The 26042-nt window shown below is 40.0% G+C and overlaps 1 protein-coding gene across 5 annotated transcripts in view; it reads right to left on the bottom strand.

Moving 5' to 3' along the window:
• The window catches only part of Lmbr1 (limb development membrane protein 1), a 170702-nt gene that overhangs the window by 64109 nt on the left and 80551 nt on the right, over positions 1-26042 (bottom strand). For 3 of the 5 annotated variants that reach the window (XR_010065654.1, XR_010065655.1, NM_001191858.2), the window contains exons 5-8: positions 23442-23545; positions 9509-9635; positions 8832-8900; positions 7991-8055 (exon numbers count right to left, since the gene is read on the bottom strand). Coding sequence is in view for 3 of the 5 variants with exons in the window: in NM_001191858.2 (NP_001178787.1) it covers positions 7991-8055; positions 8832-8900; positions 9509-9635; positions 23442-23545 (365 nt within the window). In the remaining 2 variants the exon portion in view is untranslated. The remainder of the gene's footprint in view (positions 1-7990; positions 8056-8831; positions 8901-9508; positions 9636-23441; positions 23546-26042) is intronic. The other 2 variants (XM_063286221.1, XM_039107740.2) reach the window with 2 other exon arrangements.

Raw genomic sequence — 26042 nt, 5'->3', positions numbered from 1 at the left:
AAAAGTACTTCTAACTGAGGAGAAAGAACATTCAGTCTATGTTTCTGGTGGCTATAATACCACATCTGATGATAGCCAAAACTATAAGAGGAGAGCAGACACTTTAGGCAGAGAAAGCCATGTGCAAACACAGAGGTAGAGAGGAGGCAAGTTCATGCAAAGGAAATTGCTTGTCTGGAACTCATAAAGGACTAGAAGATAGTGGTCTGGATGCTGGGTTCGGGATTCAAACTTACATTTACTTGGCTCTGTGTCCAGCTACTCAGACTCCCTGGACCAGAGCCAATTGCGTACCTAGAAAATCAGACTACCATCACCCAACACCCACGTGACTTGTCAACAAGATGAAATGAGGCACTGAAGCTCCCGGAAGGGGCGGCACAGGTCTTCCTGGTTGCTGCCGCTGCAGAGAGCCCGTGGGCAGCACCCCACGAGCGAACTTGAGCCTCGGGACCACAGGTAAGACCAAATTTTGTGCTGCAAGAAAGCTGCCTGGTGAACTCAAGACACAGGCCCACAGGAACAGCTGAAGACCTGTAGAGAGGAAAAACTACACGCCGGAAAGCAGAACACTCTGTCCCCATAACTGACTGAAAGAGAGGAAAACAGGTCTACAGCACTCCTGACACACAGGCTTATAGGACAGTCTAGCCACTGTCAGAAATAGCAGAACAAAGTAACACTAGAGATAATCTGATGGCGAGAGGCAAGCGCAGGAACCCAAGCAACAGAAACCAAGACTACAAGGCACCATCGGAGCCCAATTCTCCCATCAAAACAAACATGGAATATCCAAACACACCAGAAAAGCAAGATCTAGTTCCAAAATCATTTTTGATCATGATGCTGGAGGACTTCAAGAAAGACATGAAGAACTCCCTTAGAGAACAAGTAGAAGCCTACAGAGAGGAATCGCAAAAATGCCTGAAAGAATCGCAAAAATCCCTGAAAGAATTCCAGGAAAACATAAATAAACAAGTAGAAGCCCATAGAGAGGAGACACAAAAATCCCTGAAAGAATTCCAGGAAAACACAATCAAACAGTTGAAGGAATTAAAAATGGAAATAGAAGCAATCAAGAAAGAACACATGGAAACAACCCTGGATATAGAAAACTAAAAGAAGAGACAAGGAGCTGTAGATACAAGCTTCACCAACAGAATACAAGAGATGGAAGAGAGAATCTCAGGAGCAGAAGATTCCATAGAAATCATTGACTCAACTGTCAAAGATAATGTAAAGCGGAAAAAGCTACTGGTCCAAAACATACAGGAAATCCAGGACTCAATGAGAAGATCAAACCTAAGGATAATAGGCATAGAAGAGAGTGAAGACTCCCAGCTCAAAGGACCAGTAAATATCTTCAACAAAATCATAGAAGAAAACTTCCCTAACCTAAAAAACGAGATACCCATAGGCATACAAGAAGCCTACAGAACTCCAAATAGATTGGACCAGAAAAGAAACACCTCCCGTCACATAATTGTCAAAACACCAAACGCACAAAATAAAGAAAGAATATTAAAAGCAGTAAGGGAAAAAGGTCAAGTAACATATAAAGGGAGACCTATCAGAATCACACCAGACTTCTCGCCAGAAACTATGAAGGCCAGAAGATCCTGGACTGATGTCATACAGACCCTAAGAGAACACAAATGCCAGCCCAGGTTACTGTATCCAGCAAAACTCTCAATTAACATTGATGGAGAAACCAAGATATTCCATGACAAAACCAAATTTATACAATATCTTTCTACAAATCCAGCACTACAAAGGATAATAAATGGTAAAGCCCAACATAAGGAGGCAAGCTATACCCTAGAAGAAGCAAGAAACTAATCGTCTTGGCAACAAAACAAAGAGAATGAAAGCACACAAACATAACCTCACATCCAAATATGAATATAAAGGGAAACAATAATCACTATTCCTTAATATCTCTCAATATCAATGGCCTCAACTCCCCAATAAAAAGACATAGATTAACAAACTGGATACGCAACGAGGACCCTGCATTCTGCTGCCTACAGGAAACACACCTCAGAGACAAAGACAGACACTACCTCAGAGTGAAAGGCTGGAAAACAACTTTCCAAGCAAATGGTCAGAAGAAGCAAGCTGGAGTAGCCATTCTAATATCAAATAAAATCAATTTCCAACTAAAAGTCATCAAAAAAGATAAGGAAGGACACTTCATATTCATCAAAGGAAAAATCCACCAAGATGAACTCTCAATCCTAAATATCTATGCCCCAAATACAAGGGCACCTACATACGTAAAAGAAACCTTACTAAAGCTCAAAACACACATTGCACCTCACACAATAATAGTGGGAGATTTCAACACCCCACTCTCATCAATGGACAGATCATGGAAACAGAAATTAAACAGTGATGTCGACAGACTAAGAGAAGTCATGAGCCAAATGGACTTAACGGATATTTATAGAACATTCTATCCTAAAGCAAAAGGATATACCTTCTTCTCAGCTCCTCATGGTACTTTCTCCAAAACTGACCATATAATTGGTCAAAAAACGGGCCTCAACAGGTACAGAAAGATAGAAATAATCCCATGCGTGCTATCGGACCACCACGGCCTAAAACTGGTCTTCAATAACAGTAAGGGAAGAATGCTCACATATACGTGGAAATTGAACAATGCTCTACTCAATGATAACCTGGTCAAGGAAGAAATAAAGAAAGAAATTAAAAACTTTTTAGAATTTAATGAAAATGAAGATACAACATACCCAAACTTATGGGACACAATGAAAGCTGTGCTAAGAGGAAAACTCATAGCGCTGAGTGCCTGCAGAAAGAAAGAGGAAAGAGCATATGTCAGCAGCTTGACAGCACACCTAAAAGCTCTAGAACAAAAAGAAGCAAATACACCCAGGAGGAGTAGAAGGCAGGAAATAATCAAACTCAGAGCTGAAATCAACCAAGTAGAAACAAAAAGGACCACAGAAAGAATCAACAGAACCAAAAGTTGGTTCTTTGAGAAAATCAACAAGATAGATAAACCCTTAGCCAGACTAACGAGAGGACACAGAGAGTGTGTCCAAATTAACAAAATCAGAAATGAAAAGGGAGACATAACTACAGATTCAGAGGAAATTCAAAAAATCATCAGATCTTACTATAAAAACCTATATTCAACAAAATTTGAAAATCTTCAGGAAATGGACAATTTCCTAGACAGATACCAGGTATCGAAGTTAAATCAGGAACAGATAAACCAGTTAAACAACCCCATAACTCCTAAGGAAATAGAAGCAGTCATTAAAGGTCTCCCAACCAAAAAGAGCCCAGGTCCAGACGGGTTTAGTGCAGAATTCTATCAAACCTTCATAGAAGACCTCATACCAATATTATCCAAACTATTCCACAAAATTGAAACAGATGGAGCACTACCGAATTCCTTCTACGAAGCCACAGTTACTCTTATACCTAAACCACACAAAGACACAACAAAGAAAGAGAACTTCAGACCAATTTCCCTTATGAATATCGACGCAAAAATACTCAATAAAATTCTGGCAAACCGAATTCAAGAGCACATCAAAACAATCATCCACCATGATCAAGTAGGCTTCATCCCAGGCATGCAGGGATGGTTTAATATACGGAAAACCATCAACGTGATCCATTATATAAACAAACTGAAAGAACAGAACCACATGATCATTTCATTAGATGCTGAGAAAGCATTTGACAAAATTCAACACCCCTTCATGATAAAAGTCCTGGAAAGAATAGGAATTCAAGGCCCATACCCAAACATAGTAAAAGCCATATACAGCAAACCAGTTGCTAACATTAAACTAAATGGAGAGAAACTTGAAGCAATCCCACTAAAATCAGGGACTAGACAAGGCTGCCCACTCTCTCCCTACTTATTCAATATAGTTCTTGAAGTTCTAGCCAGAGCAATCAGACAACAAAAGGAGATCAAGGGGATACAGATCGGAAAAGAAGAGGTCAAAATATCACTATTTGCAGATGACATGATAGTATATTTAAGTGATCCCAAAAGTTCCACCAGAGAACTACTAAAGCTGATAAACAACTTCAGCAAAGTGGCTGGGTATAAAATTAACTCAAATTAATCAGTTGCCTTCCTCTATACAAAAGAGAAACAAGCCGAGAAAGAAATTAGGGAAACGACACCCTTCATAATAGACCCAAATAATATAAAGTACCTCGGTGTGACTTTAACCAAGCAAGTAAAAGATCTGTACAATAAGAACTTCAAGACACTGAGGAAAGAAATTGAAGAAGACCTCAGAAGATGGAAAGATCTCCCATGCTCATGGATTGGCAGGATTAATATAGTAAAAATGGCCATTTTACCAAAAGCAATCTACAGATTCAATGCAATCCCCATCAAAATACCAATCCAATTCTTCAAAGAGTTAGACAGAACAATTTGCAAATTCATCTGGAATAACAAAAAACCCAGGATAGCTAAAGCTATCCTCAACAATAAAAGGACTTCAGGGGGAATCACTATCCCTGAACTCAAGCAGTATTACAGAGCAATAGTGATAAAAACTGCATGGTATTGGTACAGAGACAGACAGATAGACCAATGGAATAGAATTGAAGACCCAGAAATGAACCCACACACCTATGGTCACTTGATTTTTGACAAAGGAGCCAAAACCATCCAATGGAAAAAAGATAGCATTTTCAGCAAATGGTGCTGGTTCAACTGGAGGGCAACATGTAGAAGAATGCAGATCGATCCATGCTTATCACCCTGTACAAAGCTTAAGTCCAAGTGGATCAAGGACCTCCACATCAAACCAGACACACTCAAACTAATAGAAGAAAAACTAGGGAAGCATCTGGAACACATGGGCACTGGAAAAAATTTCCTGAACAAAACACCAATGGCTTATGCTCTAAGATCAAGAATCGACAAATGGGATCTCATAAAACTGCAAAGCTTCTGTAAGGCAAAGGACACTGTGGTTAGGACAAAACGGCAACCAACAGATTGGGAAAAGATCTTTACCAATCCTACAACAGATAGAGGCCTTATATCCAAAATATACAAAGAACTCAAGAAGTTAGACCGCAGGGAAACAAATAACTCTATTAAAAAATGGGGTTCAGAGCTAAACAAAGAATTCACAGCTGAGGAATGCCGTATGGCTGAGAAACACCTAAAGAAATGTTCAACATCTTTAGTCATAAGGGAAATGCAAATCAAAACAACCCTGAGATTTCACCTCACACCAGTGAGAATGGCTAAGATCAAAAACTCAGGTGACAGCAGATGCTGGCGAGGATGTGGAGAAAGAGGAACACTCCTCCATTGTTGGTGGGATTGCAGACTGGTAAAACCATTCTGGAAATCAGTCTGGAGGTTCCTCAGAAAATTGGACACTGAACTGCCTGAGGATCCAGCTATACCTCTCTTGGGCATATACCCAAAAGATGCCTCAACATATAAAAAAGACACGTGCTCCACTATGTTCTTCGCAGCCTTATTTATAGTAGCCAGAAAATGGAAAGAACCCAGATGCCCTTCAACAGAGGAATGGATACAGAAAATGTGGTACATCTACACAATGGAATATTACTCAGCTATCAAAAACAACGAGTTTATGAAATTCGTAGGCAAATGGTTGGAACTGGAAAACATCATCCTGAGTGAGCTAACCCAATCACAGAAAGACATACATGGTATGCACTCATTGATAAGTGGCTATTAGCCCAAATGCTTGAATTACCCTAGATCCCTAGAACAAACGAAACTCAAGACGGATGATCAAAATGTGAATGCTTCACTCCTTCTTTAAATGAGGAAAAAGAATACCCTTGGCAGGGAAGGGAGAGGCAAAGATTAAAACAGAGACTGAAGGAACACCCATTCAGAGCCTGCCCCACATGTGGCCCATACATATACAGCCACCCAATTAGACAAGATGGATGAAGCAAAGAAGTGCAGACCGACAGGAGCCGGATGTAGATCGCTCCTGAGAGACACAGCCAGAATACAGCAAATACAGAGGCGAATGCCAGCAGCAAACCACTGAACTGAGAATAGGTCCCCTGTTGAAGAAATCAGAGAAAGAACTGGAAGAGCTTGAAGGGGCTCGAGACCCCAAAAGTACAACAATGCCAAGCAACCAGAGCTTCCAGGGACTAAGCCACTACCTAAAGACTATACATGGACTGACCCTGGACTCTGACCCCATATGTAGCAATGAATATCCTAGTAAGAGCACCAGTGGAAGGGGAAGCCCTGGGTCCTGCTAAGACTGAACCCCCAGTGAACTAGTCTATGGGGGGAGGGTGGCAATGGGGGGAGGGTTGGGAGGGGAACACCCATAAGGAAGGGGAGGGGGAGGGGGATGTTTGCCCGGAAACCGGGAAAGGGAATAACATTCGAAATGTATATAAGAAATACTCAAGTTAATAAAAAAAAAAAAAAAAAAAAAAAAGATGAAATGAAACTGAATGTCACATACAGCACTTAGAACCAGTATGGGGCAGGTGAATAATTACTCAGTAACTAACCACTGTTACTGGATGTTAGGTAAAAGAAAAGAGTAAAGACAAGTAAAGTTGTGGAAGTGTTGTTAATAAGGCAACATGGGGGACAAGTGACTCAGAAATGTGTTGCTTTATAAATGAGGTGGGGCTGGCAGCGATGTACTAAGTCAACAGCACTTAGATTATAATGGCTTCCTATCCTCTAAGTGCCATCTGTAGATGAGGTGCAGCTGACAGAGAAGGTCCGGAGCACAGGGCAGAGTAATAACAAGGCCTTAGACCATGAACGGAAATTGAAAACTTGTCGACAGAAAGGAAAAAAAAAAAAAAAAACAGAGAAATAGAGAAAACTAAACAAATCTAGTATCACAAAACCTCTTTTAGAGGGAACTGAATGAGAGAATGTAACTTTCAAAATAAAACAATGAGTTTACTGAAAGAGCATCTACCATATTGTCTCAGTATGTCCCCATAATGAAATCACCACAAAGGGAGGACAGACACATGGTCAAAATGGCTCAGCAGGTAACTCTGGTCAGGTACAAGCCATTAACACCAGTAACTGTAGAGAAGGCATGCAATGGTGACCACAATGGTGTCTGAACGTCCCTCCAAGAGCCTGCTGGAGCTGTGGCAGGTAAGCAGCAGTGCAGACAGAGCAAGCCCAAAAGGGACAGGCAGACGCTGTGCACGCAGCAAGGCAACTTCACACTGTTATGACAGTCTGTGAAGGAGGAAGAGTGGGCAACACATAACGCTGGGAGCCCAAACATGTAGATATCTGAGGCTGAGTTTGTAGGCAGTGAGGAGTCAGGGGAGTAACTTAAATGACAGATCTTCTAGGCATAGCTAAGAAGTTATTATCTGTAGAAATAGTTCACAGACCCAAAAGACAGGAACAGATATTACTACCCACTAAAAGTCATTTTAAAATAAATATATAACATTTCTAAGAGGTAAAATATAATCCAAACACAATGTACATATTTTCAGAAACCGATCTATAAATGAAACCATAGATACGAGCAATTTTGCATCTGTCTCTGTTTTATGTGTGTTTAGGGCATCTGGTTGATTTATTTGTTTTAGCTGTAGACAGCTGTGTCCCAAATAGCCATGAACTCACAATCCCCAAGCCTCTCCTATCCTAGAATCAGAGGCATCCATATCCCAGTCAGCTATGTGATTGACTTTGAAACAGATACCATCACAGTTGGATGCAGAGCAGTGAACACACAGATACTTACAGGTGCCTGAAAAATCTGTCTTGAGATTTTCTATGCAAACTTTACTTAAGTGCATGTACTTAGTATTTTAAAAAGGAAAAACAGACTTTCTTTCCAACGATTAAAAACTTAATTTTAAAACATTAAAAAAATATGAATAAACCAAGGAAAATACTGTCCTCAGCTTTTTAAATATTTTTACATAACCAAAAATACAAGCATAAGTATTTAGCAAATACAAATAAAATACTTACCGCAGGCTTCACCAGCAACTGGCCCATCACTGTGAACATACGGGACAGGCCAACTGGGGTACACACTGTAGAAATGAGGTGACTGGTGAGAAAGAGGTCCTCAGTATGCAAAGCCAGGCAAAGCAGCCTAAGGAGATGAGCTTCTCCAGGTACTTTGTCAGAGGCCCTTCGACTCCCCCAGTGGAAAGCCCAGGCCGCGTGAGGGCAGGTATACCACAGGGACTGTGATAACAAACAGTGGCTATAATGGCCAAGATCCTACGGAAGGAACACTCTCTGCTTAAAATCAGCAGATCCAGAGAAAGCACACACACTGCTTCAGCTGTGGGGACTGAGAGCCAAGTGACTGTAAAAGTGACAGCCACAGTCCCAAGTCCTCTGAACGACATTTGACAACTTAAACTGTCCCTGAAACAGAGTGTGGTGCCTTCAGTGAAACCAAGCAGATCTGAAAATAAAAACCACAAATTCATCAAACAGAATTGTATTCCTGCCATTTAAAGTAACCCAGTGTTATGCTTGGACTAGAAGAGGATGTAAAGAATGAGCACACGGTGGGGGCTGGGAGGGGACATGGATAGTGTCAGGAGTTCTGTGGTACATGTGTGGATGTGTGTATGCTTGTGTGTCTTCAGCCCAGTGTAAAAGGCTTTCCTTAGTGAACAAAGCACCCAATTATTTCACGGTTCTGTTTATTAAAATCCATTTAGAACAGTAAAAAAAGGGGCCAACTCAAAAACCAGCCTCCATCATTAAGGGCTTTCATTAGGAAACTAGTACACTTTTCCAGGGTCCAAGCCAAGCTCACTTTCCTGTCAGTGTCACCATGAGGAGTACTTACAGAGAAGCAGCAAGCATCCCATCAGTGAAATGCAAGAATACAAATAGGGCAGGTAGAATTCCCAGAGATCTGTGAAAATATCAGAGCATTTTAGTAAGTCAAAGTATGGCACATTAAAATAGTCTGTTTTATCTTAATAAGTAGTAGTCTGAGATAAACATTGTAATTGCCTATTTAGGTGTAGTAGGGAGTCTAATTTCTAAATTACAGAATAAAAAGATCTAAAGTAAGAAAATAATAAATAACCCTTTTGAGAAATCTGTTTCAAAGGGAGAAAATGCTCCATGAAATTTTAAGAACAAAAACCAATTAATCAAAAATATATAGAAAACTGCTTAGTATTTTGAACAAATGAATAATATTCACTGCTTTGTTTAAGTATCGCTAAAGACATCTAAATTCTGTAAGTTAACAGAAAATTAACCACACAAAGAATTATTTTAAAGTTTTTAAAACATGCTGGGCATGGTGGCATACACCTTTAATCTCAGCACTCCAGAGGCAGAGGCAGGCCAACCTCCTTTGAGTTTGAGGCCAGCCTGGTCTACAAAGCAAGTTACAGGACAGCAAAAGCTGTTATACTGAGAAATCTTGTCTCAAACAAAACAAAACAGATATAACCGTATCCCAAGCTCAGAAGCCCATCATAGGAACTAGCTAAAACAATAATCAGGTACCATATAAAGACTCCATACTGGCAGCATCACTGTCAATCAGGGCGGAAGCCACCCACACTATCCCAAGAATCAGCAACGCAAGCAGCAGCAGCATGACCAGAGTTTCCAAAATGCGGGCTCGGATTCCCTTAAAACACAACAACAATAGCATTTTAATACTTTATATCATCTCATGAACAACCAAGCACAAAACTGTCTATTGGGAGGAGAGAAAACATATATTCAGGCTTAATGAGTTTACAATATGTTTTTATATAAATCTATGTTGATTGGAGAAAGCACTAAATGTTTATGGTTTATGTTTAGAGTGACTTACAAAATTACATTCTTTTAAAAAAATATTAAACTTGGAATAAAGCACAAAAAATATCAATCGTTCCAGTACTTTGCAGAAACATTTTTAACTATTACTTTCCTAGTACTTCCCAGAAGACTACACTTGTGGATTTCCGTCTGTGGTTCTAATCAACGACAGACTGTTTGACCATGGAGACACTGGGCTAGGATACTGACATTTATAACCAGCTCAGGAAGGGCACCTAGCAGCCTCTGGAGTCCTCTAGTGGCCAACTGGAGAGTTATCCAGTCAAATTGGAGAGGAAAGGGGAACACTTAGAATATTGATGAGGATTTAGTTAAGCTAGCCACTCTGAACACTAGTATGAATTTTCCTCAAAGATCTAAAAATGATCCACCAGACTGTTATATGATCCAACAACAATTCTCCTGGACTCCAAAGGCTCTAGGTTGTTGTGACATTTAACTTTAATTGTAAATTTACAATTAAATTTAATTGTAAATTTCCTCATCACCTTCAGCCACATAGTCATTCATATGAGTTTACTTTCCACTAAAACAAGGTCAAAGAGAAATTTAAAACAGATCCACACAGATATTAGTCAGAAATCTACAGTGTGGTAACAGATAGAGGCTGGAGAAATAAATCCCAGAGGACAGTAAAATGAAATGTTCAGGGGTCATGCATCATACAGAGCAGGCATCAATTTTTTTTCCATCACATAAACCATATGCACTATTCTCAGTTAACTTTCCTTACCAATGTCCTTGTTTGGTCTTCCATTTCTAAGTCTTAAGCAATCTTTTTTTTTTCTGGCACCATAAAATTTGTGTATACAAAATAAATGATTAAAGTGGGTGTCTTAGTCAATGTTCTATTGCTATCAAAAGACACCACACCACAGGAACTCTTATAAAGGCAAACATTAATTGAGACTTGCTTACAGTTCAGAGGTTTATTCCATGGTAATCATGGTAGCAGATATGGGAGCATACAAGCAGACATGGTGCTGGAGAGGTGGCTGAGAGCAGCAGATAACTGATCAGCAGGCAGCAGAGAGAGTGACACTGGGCCTGGCGTGAGCATCTGAAACCTCAAAGCCCACTCTAATGACACACTTCCTCCAACAAGGACACAACTCCCAATCTTTCTCAAGTAATGCCACTCTCTAATGTCTAAGGATTCAAATATATGATCCTATGGGAGTCATTCAGACTACCACAGAGAGGAAGACCAATAATATATTCTCATACTAATGTACAGTAACACAAATACAGTGAATAACATGAAACCCAATTTAACTGGCTTTCTATGAAACGTTTAAATTAAGATGTTGACACATGTGGTACCAGAGAGCTGTTATCCTAGCATCTGAAAGGCTGAAGCAGAATTGTATGTTTGAGAATACTGTCTTAAAAAAATAAAATATTAATGAAAACAGGCATTTGTCAATGTGCACAAGAGAATTATCTAAAACCATTTGCCTCGTGAGGGTGTCCCAGCAAGCCAAACAACACAGGGAAAGTGAACGTGAAGGCTCTGAAGCCCAGGTGCACTCAGAAGAATTTGTCCTATAGTGTCCTATAGTGTCACTCTGGAGTCTCAGCAGCTAGGAAGAATTTGTCCTATAGTGTCACTCTGGAGTCTCAGCAGCTAGGAATAGATTAAAAGTCACTTTTCTTAAAGAGAATAGTAAGGTCATGAGATGCCAAAGCAGTTTAAAAAAAAGGTAAAGCAATGGAGAAAACCCTATATCCATCTTTAGAGAAGAAATCTGAACAGATTCAGATAGAGGACATGAATCTTTTCTGAGTCAGAAACAAGGACAGAAGACAAAAGTTAGCATAGAATTATATGACTGCCATGTTCCAGATAAAGACCAATAGCACTCCAAGCAAGAAATAGAAAGGACCCAGAGGTGCAGCTTTGGGATGGTAAGACACACATGCACACTAGAAGGGAGAAAGCAAGAGCATAGAAGCAGTGCCTTTGCCCTTCCTCAGCCCCGAGCCCAGTATCTCTGTGAGCAGTCAGTAGCCTGAACTGCATCTATCTCATTGTGCTTGGCGAGACCAAGAGTAGGGGGAGCTGACTTGTGGAGAAACACCAGGAAATCATAGGAGAAAAAGGAAAATAAAATGAGTTAGTGATGATTCCTGATGCTCTAAGCTTATGGTCCAAAAGCCTCAAAATACATCTTATCATGAATAAGAATTGAACATTAAGAAATAAAAGTTAGGAGTGATGTACAAATTTTTATAGGAAAACTGGATAGCAATATGATAAAATTGTAACTTGGTCTTTTAAATCATTCTACAAAATTAGCTAAAATAGATATAAATATTAGATCTTTATAAAGACTCATGGAAAAAGTAACTGAAATAGAATACACACCTGCTTTGAAAGGATGTCCGCACTTTAAGAGTTAAATCAACTATCAAATTACCAAGAAAGAAGCTAACAACAGATATAAAAAAAGGCAGAAAAAATTCTCTGTTTGGACTGATAATGTATTGTTTATTGTCATGCCCTGAGTCTTCGACCACAATTAATTTAAATTAATTAAATTAATTTAAAGGATTTAAATAAATTAAATAAATAAAATTAATTAATTTAATTTAAAGGATAGCACAAGCAGGGCCAAGTTAAATGCATTGTATAATATGAATTTTAGATTATATCAAATAAACTTTCCAAAATCTACATTAAATATACATTATGTAAGCCACCATATATGTTCAGTCAGTACTATGCATTAGATAATGATGAGATAATATTTGATATTTCTCAGTAACTTTTATGCTAGTTTCTTGACCTAGTTTTCTAATAACACTGATTTAATACTAAATTCCAAATTCTTAGGAGATACAAGTGGATGGAAAAACTCCAAAGGAAGATGTCTTTCTGTCAGAGCTGGGTCTAAAAAGCCTTCCTGAGGGCATACCTGCACTTTAAATCAGTTTGCCCTGTGGCTGAGAACTTTTCCTTAAAGTGTGTTCTGCCACCCCCTGCATGCTCAGTGGACGTATATCAACGGTGACGGTACCAATCATCTCTTCTCCCTGAGGAGGTTGGGGAAACAAAGGCTCATTCACTATCTGTGCTTTGTTCTTTCTTGCTGTTGTTTTTGATTTGTGGTGGTGTCATTGTCGTCGTAGTCGTCCAAATTCCCAGAGATTTTGTTGCTTTCTTAAGAACTATATACTTGACACACAAGTTATTTTACTTGTCCGTATTTAATGATGGCATCAGCTTTTTACCTCCTTTAAACCAACTACTAAAGACATGGGAATATATAGCATACTCCTGGGCCTTCCCATAAACTCAGGTAGACATGAGTACTCCGCTTTCATGCCTCATTGTCCTGCACAAGAATTCTGTCCGTAGTGTCCCAAGTACTTATGTCAAAAGCACATCAACAAATTAATCACAATGTAACCCTAATGAGGGAGAACCTAGCAGTTACAAGTAAAGAAAGTCTCTGAGGAGCATTAGGATACCATGAGGAATCAGTCAAAACCAGGATGCTGACAGATAAGAGAGGGGAACTACTTCCAGGCAGAGGCAACACTGGTCTCCAAGCTGGGAAAGGGAAGAGCCCACAGGTTCCAGGCAGGGGCGAGTTCATCAAGAACAACACAGGAAGAACAGGTGTGCCTAACGGAAACAATGGATTAAAAAGACAGATGGCAGGGCTGGAAAAACGACTCAGCAGTTAGAAGTACTTGCTGCCCTAGCCCAGGATCTGGATTTGGTTCTCATCTATATAGCAGCTCATAATCTCCTATAGCTGTTGCTCAAAGGACCAAATGCCTTCGTGTGTCCTTTGTGGATACCAAACACACACACACACACACACACACACACACACACACACACACAAAATAAAATATAAATAAATCTAATAAAAAAATTAAAAAACAGAGTCAGGCTTTCAGAGCACTGTGTATGTAAGACATACAATATAAGTTTGGACAGGTTTGTCAGCTATTAGAGGCCATCAAAATTTTTATGAAAGTTAATTATACAAGCAACTATACTTCTAAAAAAACAATAAAAGGCACTTTGTATGGGAAGGAAGCCTTGACCCAGAAAAAAACAGACAATAGCTGAATCTCCACATGAGCAATCAGTAAGGTGTACCAACATAGTAGCAGAAAGAAAAGACAATTCCTCTCTGGAATCAAGGTATCGAAAGTTATCTAATGAAATACATTCTTACCACAACACAGGGTAGTCTTTCATTAAATTTTTCCTAACAAAAGATAGATAAACATTTGCCAGATACACTGGCACATGCCATTAATCCCAGCGCGAAAGAGGTAGAGGCAGGCCAAGCTCTGTGAGTTCACGTCTGGCCTGCTGGTATAAAGAGTGAGTTCCTGGACAGCCAGGACTACATAAAGAAACCCTGTCTCAAAACAAAACAACAAAATAAATAAAACAAACAAAATAAACCTTACACCAGAAATATGACGTAAACTACATGTGTTTTTAAAAGAAGTAAAAAATATTCAGCCAATAATTTTATACCTCAAAAAAATTTTAAATATAAGTCTTAGGACCTGGAGAGGTAGCTCATCTGTTACGAGTTCTTGCAGAAGAGCCTGAGCTGGGTCCCAGCACCCACATGGTTGCTCACAATCACCCATAACACCAGTTCCAGGCGATCTGACACCTTCTTCCTTGGGTACCAGGCACGCATGTGGTGCACATACAAACATTCACACACAAAAAATAGAATAAATCTTTTAAAATGTAAGCCATTCATAAACCTATGCTAAAAACAGCTGCTTATAGATTTTAAGACTCATTATTATATAATGAAAACATTAATAGGTAATCCTTGTTAGAATCAGAGGGTATAAATATTTAAATCTACTGTTACAAAAATCATTTCAAATTTCTTCTTTCAGTGTATTCCAAGAAAAAAAAGGGAACTCTCTTCATTTTAATATATTTGTTTTAATGTTTGGATTATAAATGTATCCCTCTGTTTTGCAGTTTTTACCTGCTGATCTTATTTTAACCACTAAAAAGATACATACACATATGTAGGTTAATATGTCTGCTATTTAAAAGGCATCGCTGCAGTATTTACCAAGATTAGAATTTTCTTTCAATTGAAGATGTGCACAGACTCTGTCTGAGGTGATGTCTGTGGTGAATAGTTCACCACGACTTGAGATGCCACTTACACTAAGCTGTCAAACAGTGCTACTGTCACTTCTAGTCCTTGGATACAAACTACATAATGGCTGTCAGTTAATACACTGCTCCAAGTTTCAACCAGACAGTTTCAGCTGTGTAGATACAGAGAGTCATTGGCAAATATTTCACAGACATTGCAAATTGTTACCAGGGCAACATACTGAACAATGATTTTATAAGCAAGTGAATATGAGTTTAAATGTCAACTAGACACAAGATCTACAACTGAAACTGCATGGGACATGGTAGGCCCTGTGTGGTAGGCCTGGGATTCGTACCTAAGAAGTCTCCAGCAGCATAAAATCTGAATCTAACCTCACTTTCAAAGAAAATTCATTTTAACCCAAAAGTAGATAGTTTTCAATCCCACACCCCCCCCCCAAAAAAAAAAAAAAAACTAGGGAAAGTTTTAATTAGCAATAATTATTTCTTTTTTTTTTTTTTCTTTTCTTTTTTTCGGAGCTGGGGACCGAACCCAGGGCCTTGCGGTTGCTAGGCAAGCGCTCTACCTCTGAGCCAAATCCCCAACCCCGCAATAATTATTTCTATAAAATTGTTTTCTGAATGTAAGCTGTGGGAGCATGGTAATTAAAAGCATATTACTTTCAAATGTGAAGCTGGTAGCTTTTTATTTCTTCCCTCACAAAGCTCTTCTACTCTTTTAGCAAAAGGCTGAACTATAAGACATTCTGAGACGTTAGTTAATTTCATCATCCTATAAAATGGAGTCTGAGGTTTGGTTCCCTATGAAAGCAGCACAGCCCATCTTTTGGAATCTGTACTTTTCTAAGTAAAACAGACCTTATAATTCAAGAGATAGATCAACAAAAGAGCCCCATGACAATACAATGTCATGGGACCTGGCTTCATACCTTGTAGGCCAAGCTAGCCTAGTCCTTACAATCCTCCTGCTTCAGCTTCCCAAATGCTGCAATTACACATGTGCCCCCCCCCCCCCGACTCAAAGCAATACAAGCTCAGTGGGCTACAGTGTGAAAAAGTAACACTTACCATGCTCCTGCTGTCTCACTAGCAACCCTCGACATGCTAAACACGTGTGAGCACTGAGCATAACTGTGTTCCCAGCACACTTTGGACATGATACCAACACAGGTAAGAGCAGCAAGCTTCACAGAAACACTCTTGAGAAATACATCTGAGGCACAGTAGGTAAGGAGAGTTTGGACTTGAGTCCAAAACTCATTACTATGCAAATAGAGAGACAATTTAGCCTTATATCTAGAAATCCCTTATTCTTTATGGGTACAGAGAAAATTAACATAATACTTAGAGGATGAGATAAAAGAACCATAGAGTCTGAATGTTGAGTTGTGTTAAAAAACCAATACCATCAACAAAACAACCAGACAGCATAACTAAAGATGCAATTACCTCCCTCACACATGCAGGGGTACTAAGAACAGTGGCAACAAAAGCAAACAGTGTAGCCAGGGATGTAATCCATCCAGTCCCTCACACATACAGAGAACTAAGAAGGGTGGCAACAGTTATTTCTATTTACCCATTTTATTTACCTCACTCTTTTAAGAGCTTAAGTTACAGTCTTTGTAAATCTGAGCAACCACCAAGTGAAATGTCACATGTTCTTTTCTTGTGCTCAGTTCTGCTGAGTTCCTGCATGCATCTCCAGATATGGAAAGTTTAAGGGACTATACAGCCACCCTTCACAGAACAGTGTTTTGAAAACAGACAATCCTGTCTTTAATATTTCTGGGAAGAAACCAGTGCTCCCCAGTGGGGGGAGGGCAGAGAGTTTTGATTAATACATGACTACATTTTTTTTCTTGCAGGTGTTGGGAGAATCAAATTAACACATAGCAACAGTTAGTGAGATATGACTTCATTTTCTGTAATAAATGCCAAGATCAAAACATGCCCAAGTCAAATTTCCTTGCAAGGTTCCCAGCAGGAGCCTTCCTCTTGTCTGTGATTTCCTCTCACCCAGCAGAACCAGACTGAGTATGCGCATTTGCCACTAACACTAAGCAGCACTTCCTTAATCGCTCATTTCCAACAATTTATGGATCATCAGTGGCAAAAAAAAAAAAAAAAAAAAAAGGAGCAAAAATAATGAAAGAATCCAATGAAAGCTCATGGAGTCCCAGGCTGGACTTCCTACTCTCTTCTCTTTAAGATGGAGGCCTGAGACAAATTAGCCACTGAGGGGAAAAGTCATCTGGTCATAAAATACAGTACAAGGTCACTTTTATGTAAGTTTGCCAAAAGCGACATAAACCAGGGCAATCTCAAACTGTGACACAGGATAGAAACATATTAAAACGATCTTTGTTCCTCCTCTATTGTGCTGTCATGTTGCTTGGCTTTATGGACAGCCTGAGCCCAGCACAGAGCACTTCGCCTCCACCTGGCCAGTGCAACTAATTAAGAGAGGAAGTGACCTCAGATTCTGTGCATTTTACTTTTATTATGAAAGCACTTGTTTGAAGTTACAGGAGCTAACCTCTTAATCCTACAGATCATGTGTGAGGTTCTGGACACTCTAGGATGGCTAGATGGATAATTGGTCAGGATGTTGCTGTCGTTATGTTAAGTTTTATGCTAGGACTTCAAATCAAAGATAGGCATTAAAGTAAAGGGCAATATAAATCTGCTACCAGAAAAGTCCTGAGCTTATGAATTAATCTGTCATTACATTGTACTTACAAAACAATCATGTGGTGAGATCTTTTCCCTGCTTTAAGTTAATTTTGTCTCTATAAAGTTTTAATTCAAAATATGATGGTAACATACAAAATGAATCTGATATATTCCTCTCATTTAACACTGGCCAGTACGTTACCGTCTGGAGTTCATTATGAACCCAGAATTACTATCAATAACCAGGAGGTCCTTTCTGAACAGGAGAGGAAGAAAGAATTATACCATTGACAAAGCGGATAGTCACAGCACTGTGGTCTCCCCTAAGATAAACCCAACCCCTCAGACCACTGACTCGCTCATACCATTGAATGACTGAGGTCAAAACAGATTCAACATAGGCATTTCCTATCAGAGCTGAATTAAGATCCAAGCACAGAATCATGTTCAAACACACAACCAAATGCCTATGGCAGTGCTAGTGAATGGCTGCAAAATAGTATATACCTAAGAAACCTCACTACAGAAGGAAGTAAAATCCGTACAACAAAAGCAGGCTGCTTACTATTAAAAGAAAATCACTTTTCAAAACTATGTTCTCTCATACTTGAGAATTCATTAAAAAAAAAAAAAGTGACTAGACGGCCCCAATAAAACAGCAATTCACCCCGTGTGAGAAGATGGAAGAAAGGCTACTTACAGCTCAGAAAAAATGACCAGCCCCCTAGACCTAAAATGCCCTGCTTGAATTAACATAGCTGTTTAATTAAAAACTAAGGAAAGGATTCTGCTTTGCTGGATTTTCAATTCAAGTTCTGCATCCATCCTGTAGCCAGTAGCCAATTTCCGCATCTCTGCACAATATGCAAGGAGCTGTTTTAAAAATCGATTGCCCAGGGGAATCCACGGTTACATGGGGGGCCATGTGCCACTTAGAGAATATACCAGATGTAAACTCAGTAAAACACCCCAGGAGGGTGGTCACAGGGGAAGGGGAATGGAACAAGCCAGGCTGTAAGTTTGTCATGACTCAAACCATGGGGTACTTTACACTGAGAAAGTTTCTACCCTCTCTCCAGTATCAGTCAGAGACAGATGTGCTTAATGAAGTCAATCAGCAGACAGCTGTGCAGGAGCATACACGAGCACGTGTAGGCCTCAGCCATCCTCATAAACGCTTTGATGACTTTGATCAATCAAAGCACAAAGAGCGGCCTCACAGTATAGTTCACTGTTCTGATACAGCCTCAGAAGCTATAGAGATGGCTGCTGCTGCTGGAGAAACACTGAGAACCTGTGCAGATAGACCCTAGGAGTGAAAGGTCATACTAGATTTCAACACACTGAAGATATAGTTATAGTACAGTGCCAGCAGCCTTTGTTGCTTTCCTATAACTGATTTTAAAACTTTTATATACGTTAAAATAGCATTGACCACTTAATCTGAAAACATGTCTACTAGGCTCCGTAATACACCTTACCTCCCAGTAGCTTTTGTCAAAGGACACAACTCCTAATGCTAAAACTGGCTTGTTTTGCTTCTACACTCAATACTTCAAAGTGCAGAAAATAATTTAGAATGTTAGACCATCTGAAATCTGTCATTACTCAGGACTAGCCAGTGCCTTCAATAAACACACTCATTGGCCGAGTACATTCACAGACTATGTACGTCTTAATTAAATCACCGTGCTATGTAAAACACCACACTTAAGGTCCTTTCACGGTCTATCGTCTCTCTTTTCTTTTTAACTGAATTTATCTATTTGCTTGTTTGGTGGGGGCACCTGTGCCACGGTGCACATGTAGGTATCACTGGGCAACTGCAGAAGTCAGTTCTCTACTTCAACCACATGGACCTGAGAACTGGACTTAGGTCATCAGTCTTGGCAGCAGGCTGAATCATCTGAACTCTACCTCCTGGCCTCTACATGCTAGACAATTCTTAAATCCCTGTGGCTGGAAATCAGTTTATTTGATGATGCTGACCACGCTGTCCAAACATTCAACACTAAGTCCACTCAACATTTCAGTGCCATGAAAGATGAAGAAGAGCACGGTGACCCTCCAAGGGTTTGGAGGGAGGAAATATGTTTAAATATGTGTTTAGGACAAGGGTTTTTAAAGCCAATTTTATAGAAAAATTAGAAGTAAAAATAATTAACAGCAAGAGCTGTGCAAATGTGGACATGGGATGTCATGCTTGTCTCTTGGGCTCAGCTCTTTCTCCCTGCTGACGTGAGGTCTAAGAGAGTGGTTTTCAGTCCTGTGGGTCAAAACCTCTTTTAGGTTGAATGAACCTTTTACAGGGGTTGCCTAAGACCATCAGAAAACACAGATACTTACATTACAATCCATAATAGTAGCAAAGTTACAGTTATGAAGTAGCAATGAAAATAATTTTGTGGTCAGGGGCTGCCACAACATGATGAATTGTATTAAAAGGTTGCAGCAGTAGGAAGGTGGAAGCCCACGGGTCTAAGAGGAGAAACACAAGAAGTGACTGTTCCTGGCTTTCACCACTGAGTCTAATTCCAGAACCTGTTGTCAATTATGCCTCACTCTAATTGAGTCCCTTTCCTGGCTTGTCAGTGCAGACAAAGCAAAGGCAAGGACTGCCCAAATCACAGGCTGCCTTAAGTCGTGATGTATCTCGCTAACAACCGCATCTTCATGAGGAGTGTGAACTGAGATCCTCCTGGAACAGCAAAGAGGGACAGTTCAGCAGCAGCATCCAGGTAGGTTAGGAAGAGGAGGAACTGTGCACACAACAGACACTAGCAAGTGGTTTTAGTGAGTCTACACATCTAATACCTATACACCTGTGCATGACTGCCTCCATGACTCCCTCCCCAGCAGCACTTGGCACTAGGTAGAACATGTGCTCCAAGGGTACTCTTCTCCTTGGTGACAAATGAAAAACACTGAAATGCAGAATTATCACTAACTTAAATGAAACAGTAGGTGCAAAAACACTCCAGAAAAACAACTTTCCAGCTCCCTATTGTCTACAGCATAAAATCTAAACTACCTGCCAGAGCTAAACCCTCCAGAACCTTATCCTGAGGCTCCCTCTACCCTCTACTGCTCCTCATCCTCTAGCATTCATCAATTCAATCAGAACTCAAGACCACAGGGCAAGCCTTGAAATTTCTCTTCCGAGCCTTGCTCACCCTCAACGCTCAGCCCCATCCCAGCTAGCCTCCGCCCCGCTCTTACCCCAAGATCAAGACACCATTTCTTTCCGTGGCTCCCACAGTTCCTCAGCATAAGGCAAGCTATGGCTTCTTTGTGTGCATCGCTGATTATCCCTATTGTCTGACCCTTGAATGCAGAGTCTGAGCTCTTCATGAGCAGCCCTAGAAAGCTCCTTTAAGGACACAGTAACTTGCACATGGAGCTGCTTACTACGTTTCTGATGAAAAGACAGCTATCTATGAAAAACTCTAGCTCCAAACTTCCCAGAAACTAACATCTCAAGTGTCTAGTGGCCACCCTCAGGCTGTTGGCTCACTGTAGCATTCTGTCAAGCTGTGTACTCTATACTTGGTCTAGAATCCCTCTGGCCGTGGGTTTCAGGATGCCTCCTGTACTGGCTGGTTCTGTGTGTCAACTTGGCACAAGCTGGAGTTATCACAGAGAAAGGAGCCTCCTTTGAGGAAATGCTTCCATGAGACCCAGCTGTAAGGCATTTTCTCAACTAGTGATCAAGGCGGGAGGAACCAGCCCATTGTGGGTGGTGCCATCCTGGGCTGGTGGTCTTGGGTTCTACAAGAGAGCAAGTGAGCAAGTCAGTAAGTAACATCCCTCCATGGCCTCTGCATCAGCTCCTGCTTCCTGCCCTGTGTGAGTTCCAGTCCTGACTTCCTTTGGTGATGAACAGCAATGTGGAAGTGTAAGCTGAATAAACCCTTTCCTCCCCAACCTGCTTCTTGGTCATGGTGTTTGTGCAGGAATAGAAGCCCTGACGAAGACACCCCCCTTTTCCTTACATTCTAACAGCACAGCTGCTCTACTGTCAGCATTCCCAGTCCTCTTGTCTTCCCTTTCCACACTCTGTCCTTGACCATCTCTCCTCTTCTTGCTGGACTCCTTGTGCTTTCCACAAGGGACTACAAAGAGAACAATGCCTTTGGGAAAGTCAGGTGTGAAGCCACTGCTATTTTATAGACGGGGTCTTCAGACAAGTTAACAGTATTTAATACCACTGAGTCTCAGTTTTAGCCATAATTCCTTCTAGAAACTATAAATAGTAAAGCAACTTTCGTTTTTGTTTGTTTGGTTTTTCAAGATAGCATTTCTCTGTTAATCTCTGTCTGTCCTGGAACTCACTCTCTAAATCAGGCTAACCCCAAACTCAGAGATCCACCTATCTTTTGCCTACCAAGTGCTAGAACTAAAGGCGTGCACTACCCACCACAGTCAGCTATTGCAGCTTTCTAAATTAAAACCAAGTAATTATGTTACTACACAATTTAATTGTTAATCTTAATACAAAAGAATGTAAAATAATTCCAACATACAAAAGCCAGTTTTCTCAATGTGAAGCTTGAAAACAAAGCACAAGACATTCTCGTCCCTGTACATTTACTAAACAGGAAGTCAACTGATGCCTTTCACCTACAGTGTTCATCTGAACTAACAAGAAACCCACACAAACACATGACCCCTCAGGGCCTGTCACCAGTGTCACTCAGACTGTTCCCACATCAACAGTGCTCTTTTGGCAGCACAACTAAAACTAAAACAGTCATCACATGTCCCTGGGCAAGAATGGCATACAAATCCATGAGAAATCAGTAAAGTACTTGCCATGTAAGCATGAGGACCTGAGTTCAAATCCCTAGCACTCATGTAGAAGCTAGTGCAGTGGTGTGTATCTGTAACTCCAGTGTCAGAGAGGCAGAAACATGAAGACCCTTGGAGCCCACTGGCCAGCCAGCTGAGCTAAATTAATGAGTTCTAGATTCATCAAGGACCCTGTCTCAAAAAAAAATAACAGTGAAAGCAAACAGAAAGACAGCCAATTTTGATCTCTGTCCTTTACACATACATGGACCTGCAAGAACATATGTAAACACACACCAAAATGCTCATATGCCACATACAAAAAAGGGGACAAGCAATAATCCACAGTTTACAATTTCACATAAGATAAGCACAATTCACTCCATACATTACAATAGGAATAGAAGATTCAGAATGTTGTAAAATGCTTCAATTGTCACACTAGCTCTGTCACTCTGTCAAGAATTAACTACTTAAATCTTTTCATTAAATCCTAAAGTTATATTCAAAAGTTTGTGGCTAGACACTCTGTATCAAAGTCAGAGTCAGTTATCCCCTGCTATAAAACCATGCTGTTTTCAGATGCTCTTGAAAAGCTTCCCAGTGTGCTCGCTCCCCAGTCTTCCACATTCTTATAAGATGGGCCATTCTCAATACCATGGGGGAGGGGGGTTCTATATACTGCAGAGTAATTGATTTTTATAATATGTTACTATCCTGAAAATATTTGTACTTTAAGTGTGTCCTATTGGGCTCTGAAGTAGATGAAGCTTCCCTGAAAGGCCTAACTAATGGCTGTGATGTCAGGTTGTCAGATCCACTGGAGACACTCATCAAGCTGGATGTGCACCATAAATGCATTCCCTGATGAGTACACAAGGTATTCACCGTGCAGTATTATTAATATTATCAACAGTGGGGCAATATCATTATTTAGTAATTCAACTGTTGGTTTATATCAACTTCTAGTTTAATATGAGTGATTTAATAAATTTAATCCAAACCTAATTTACTTACCTTTTTCAGGCCTGCAAAACCTTCTGATTCCAGAAAGAAAAAGGCAAAGGGCATCAACACAAATAAACAAAGGTTGGAAAATAAAGACGCAAGATTCCACAAACCTATAAAGATGACAATAAGAAAAAATAAGAAAATCAGGTTAAACACTAACATTGTTTCAAAGTTTGCAAAGTTATGATGCCCATCAAGATCTGTGTTTTACTAATAAAAATCAATGCCTATTTGAACTGACTATCTAAACTTGACTATTAGAAAATAATTATATATTTACTTGATATATTTTATCTGTAATTTTTATCTATTGGAGAAGCCAATATAGAAACTGTTTACTTTCCCTCACTCCCCCCAAGTAAATTAGCTAAAGATATCTTATATGCAGAGATCCAAGGACACAGCTCTTTAGAGATAACATCACTGAAATACTTTAATTAGAGCCACTAGCATCTACTTGTCAGTAAGTACCAGGACCAAACTGAGTGTTTCATATACACACCATTTAAGCCTCCAAGACAGTCTAAAGGAAACTAGCATTTTCTGAACTCCATGAGCCGAGCATTACTCAGTGCCATACAGACATTGTAGGAACTCATTTTTAGACACAGGAGTCCTTGAGCAGGCAGCACTGTCGCTTGCCAAGCTGCAGAGCATGTGAGTATCGGAGCAGACTCCTGGAATCCTAAAAGCCATGTCACAGGAGTTCTAACAAAGAATGCCAATTGGGAAAGAAACTGTGACCCAAGTGGGCAAGCTCACAGAGCCATTTCCCTCTTGGCCAAGTCATGGCACAATAAAGGGCAACAAAAATAAGGATACACTGACAGGTATGTCACAGGCAGAGTGTTTGACCCAACATAAATTTTTTAAAATAGAAAAAACATTAAAATTCAAAATTGAGGGGTTGGGGATTTAGCTCAGTGGTAGAGCGCTTGCCTAGCAAGCGCAAGGCCCTGGGTTCAGTCCCCAGCTCTGGAAAAAAAAAAAAAAATTCAAAATTGAGCTTCAGAGTGATGGCTGTAATCTTGAAAAGAGAGTCAAAGTTAAAGGTTAAACCAATGCATTCAAAGTACTACATGCCATTTAAAAGCCAGACAAAAATTGTTCCTGCCACACCTTTCCTTCAAGGTCATGTCTACATCATCGGAGACATAGAGTCAGACACACAGCACACTGTTCTCTTAACAAGCAGTAAGTGATGGCATAAGCTAACATGTATGCACGCACATCCTGCTCTTAGGACACTGTGAAAGACAGGGAACTAAGCTCCTGAACACTTGTATCTAAAGCCAGTCACTTAATTTAATAGGTAAGATAATGACATCAATTCATAGTTTCATATCCAGAAATCTAGATTTGATGCACACATAATGTGCATTAACCTTTTCAAGACAAAAAAAAAGTTAAAATCAATGTCTTAAATATTTTTTTCTTTTTTGAAACTACATCACATATATCCCAGACTGGTCTTGAATTCTCTATGTAGCCAAAGATGACCTTGAACTCTTGATCCTCCTGCCTTTACCTCCTGACTTCTGGGATTAAAGGCATATGTCACGACACTGGATGTATGGATTTATCTGGTGCTGGACTAGAACCCAGGGTCTCTCTCATACAACTGAGCTACATCCTCAGCTACTATCTTAACATCCTTTAGTGGTAAACTAACTAAACTTTTAAAGCTTAAGTTTAACATTATTTTAAGGTCTTCTAGACATATGAAGTAGGACAATAATTCCTATTACATAAAGTAAAAAATTGCTTTAAAATATTTTAATATGTTCTGACCCTTAAAAAGATAAGGTCAAACACACTCTAACTCTATATACCAAGGAGGCCAACCATGAAAACCACTAAAGTATACAAGGCTAACCAGGATAACTTAGGAAAATCTGCCCCCCAAAAAAAGAAAAAAAGCTTTATTCTTTTCTTTATTGAAAACCTGTAATTACAATTACCAGGAAAGGAATACAGAATGAGGGACAAGTAAAAGCATACACCTAAGTCTCAAACTAGGCTGTGACGACCTTGCTAGGTTTCCAGGTTCCTCACTGGTGAAACTGAGGTTTAATGCTGTATGTGTGGCCGTTATTAGTATTAAATGAAAGAAGGAATGGCTGACAATGGGGCCAGTGTCACCACAGAACAAGTACTTTATGCTTTTCTGCTTTTATTAACCATCACTTCCCCAGAGGCAACTAATTGGTAGGACTGTTAGCTGCCAGCATGCTAGACTCACCACTTTCTGCCTTTTCCTTTCCTGTTTCTTTTCACCTCCCTCACCCCAGGTATATCAACTCCTGGTTTTCTTTACTAGCAATCTCCATGTGTCCATCCAGTCTCCTCATGCCTAACCTGCTCTGAGCAAGGGGTCCAAGACACAACTTTTCAGGCACTCTATCTGAAGAAAGAGTAAATGGGCCTGGATCAAAGCGGTGCATCATGTCCAGTATAAACATTTGTGTGTGGTCTCTGCTCCCGATTTCAACTGTTCAACAGTATTTTAAGGTTTTGCAGATATATGAGATAGAACAGTAATTGTGTTATGTGAATTACTGCATCCTAGAAACACATCATGGAGCACTAAGACGGAGTGCCTGGTCC

Source organism: Rattus norvegicus, chromosome 4, assembly GCF_036323735.1.
Source record: "Rattus norvegicus strain BN/NHsdMcwi chromosome 4, GRCr8, whole genome shotgun sequence".
NCBI lineage: Eukaryota > Metazoa > Chordata > Mammalia > Rodentia > Muridae > Rattus > Rattus norvegicus.
This window is presented reverse-complemented; position numbering and strand designations above follow the sequence as displayed.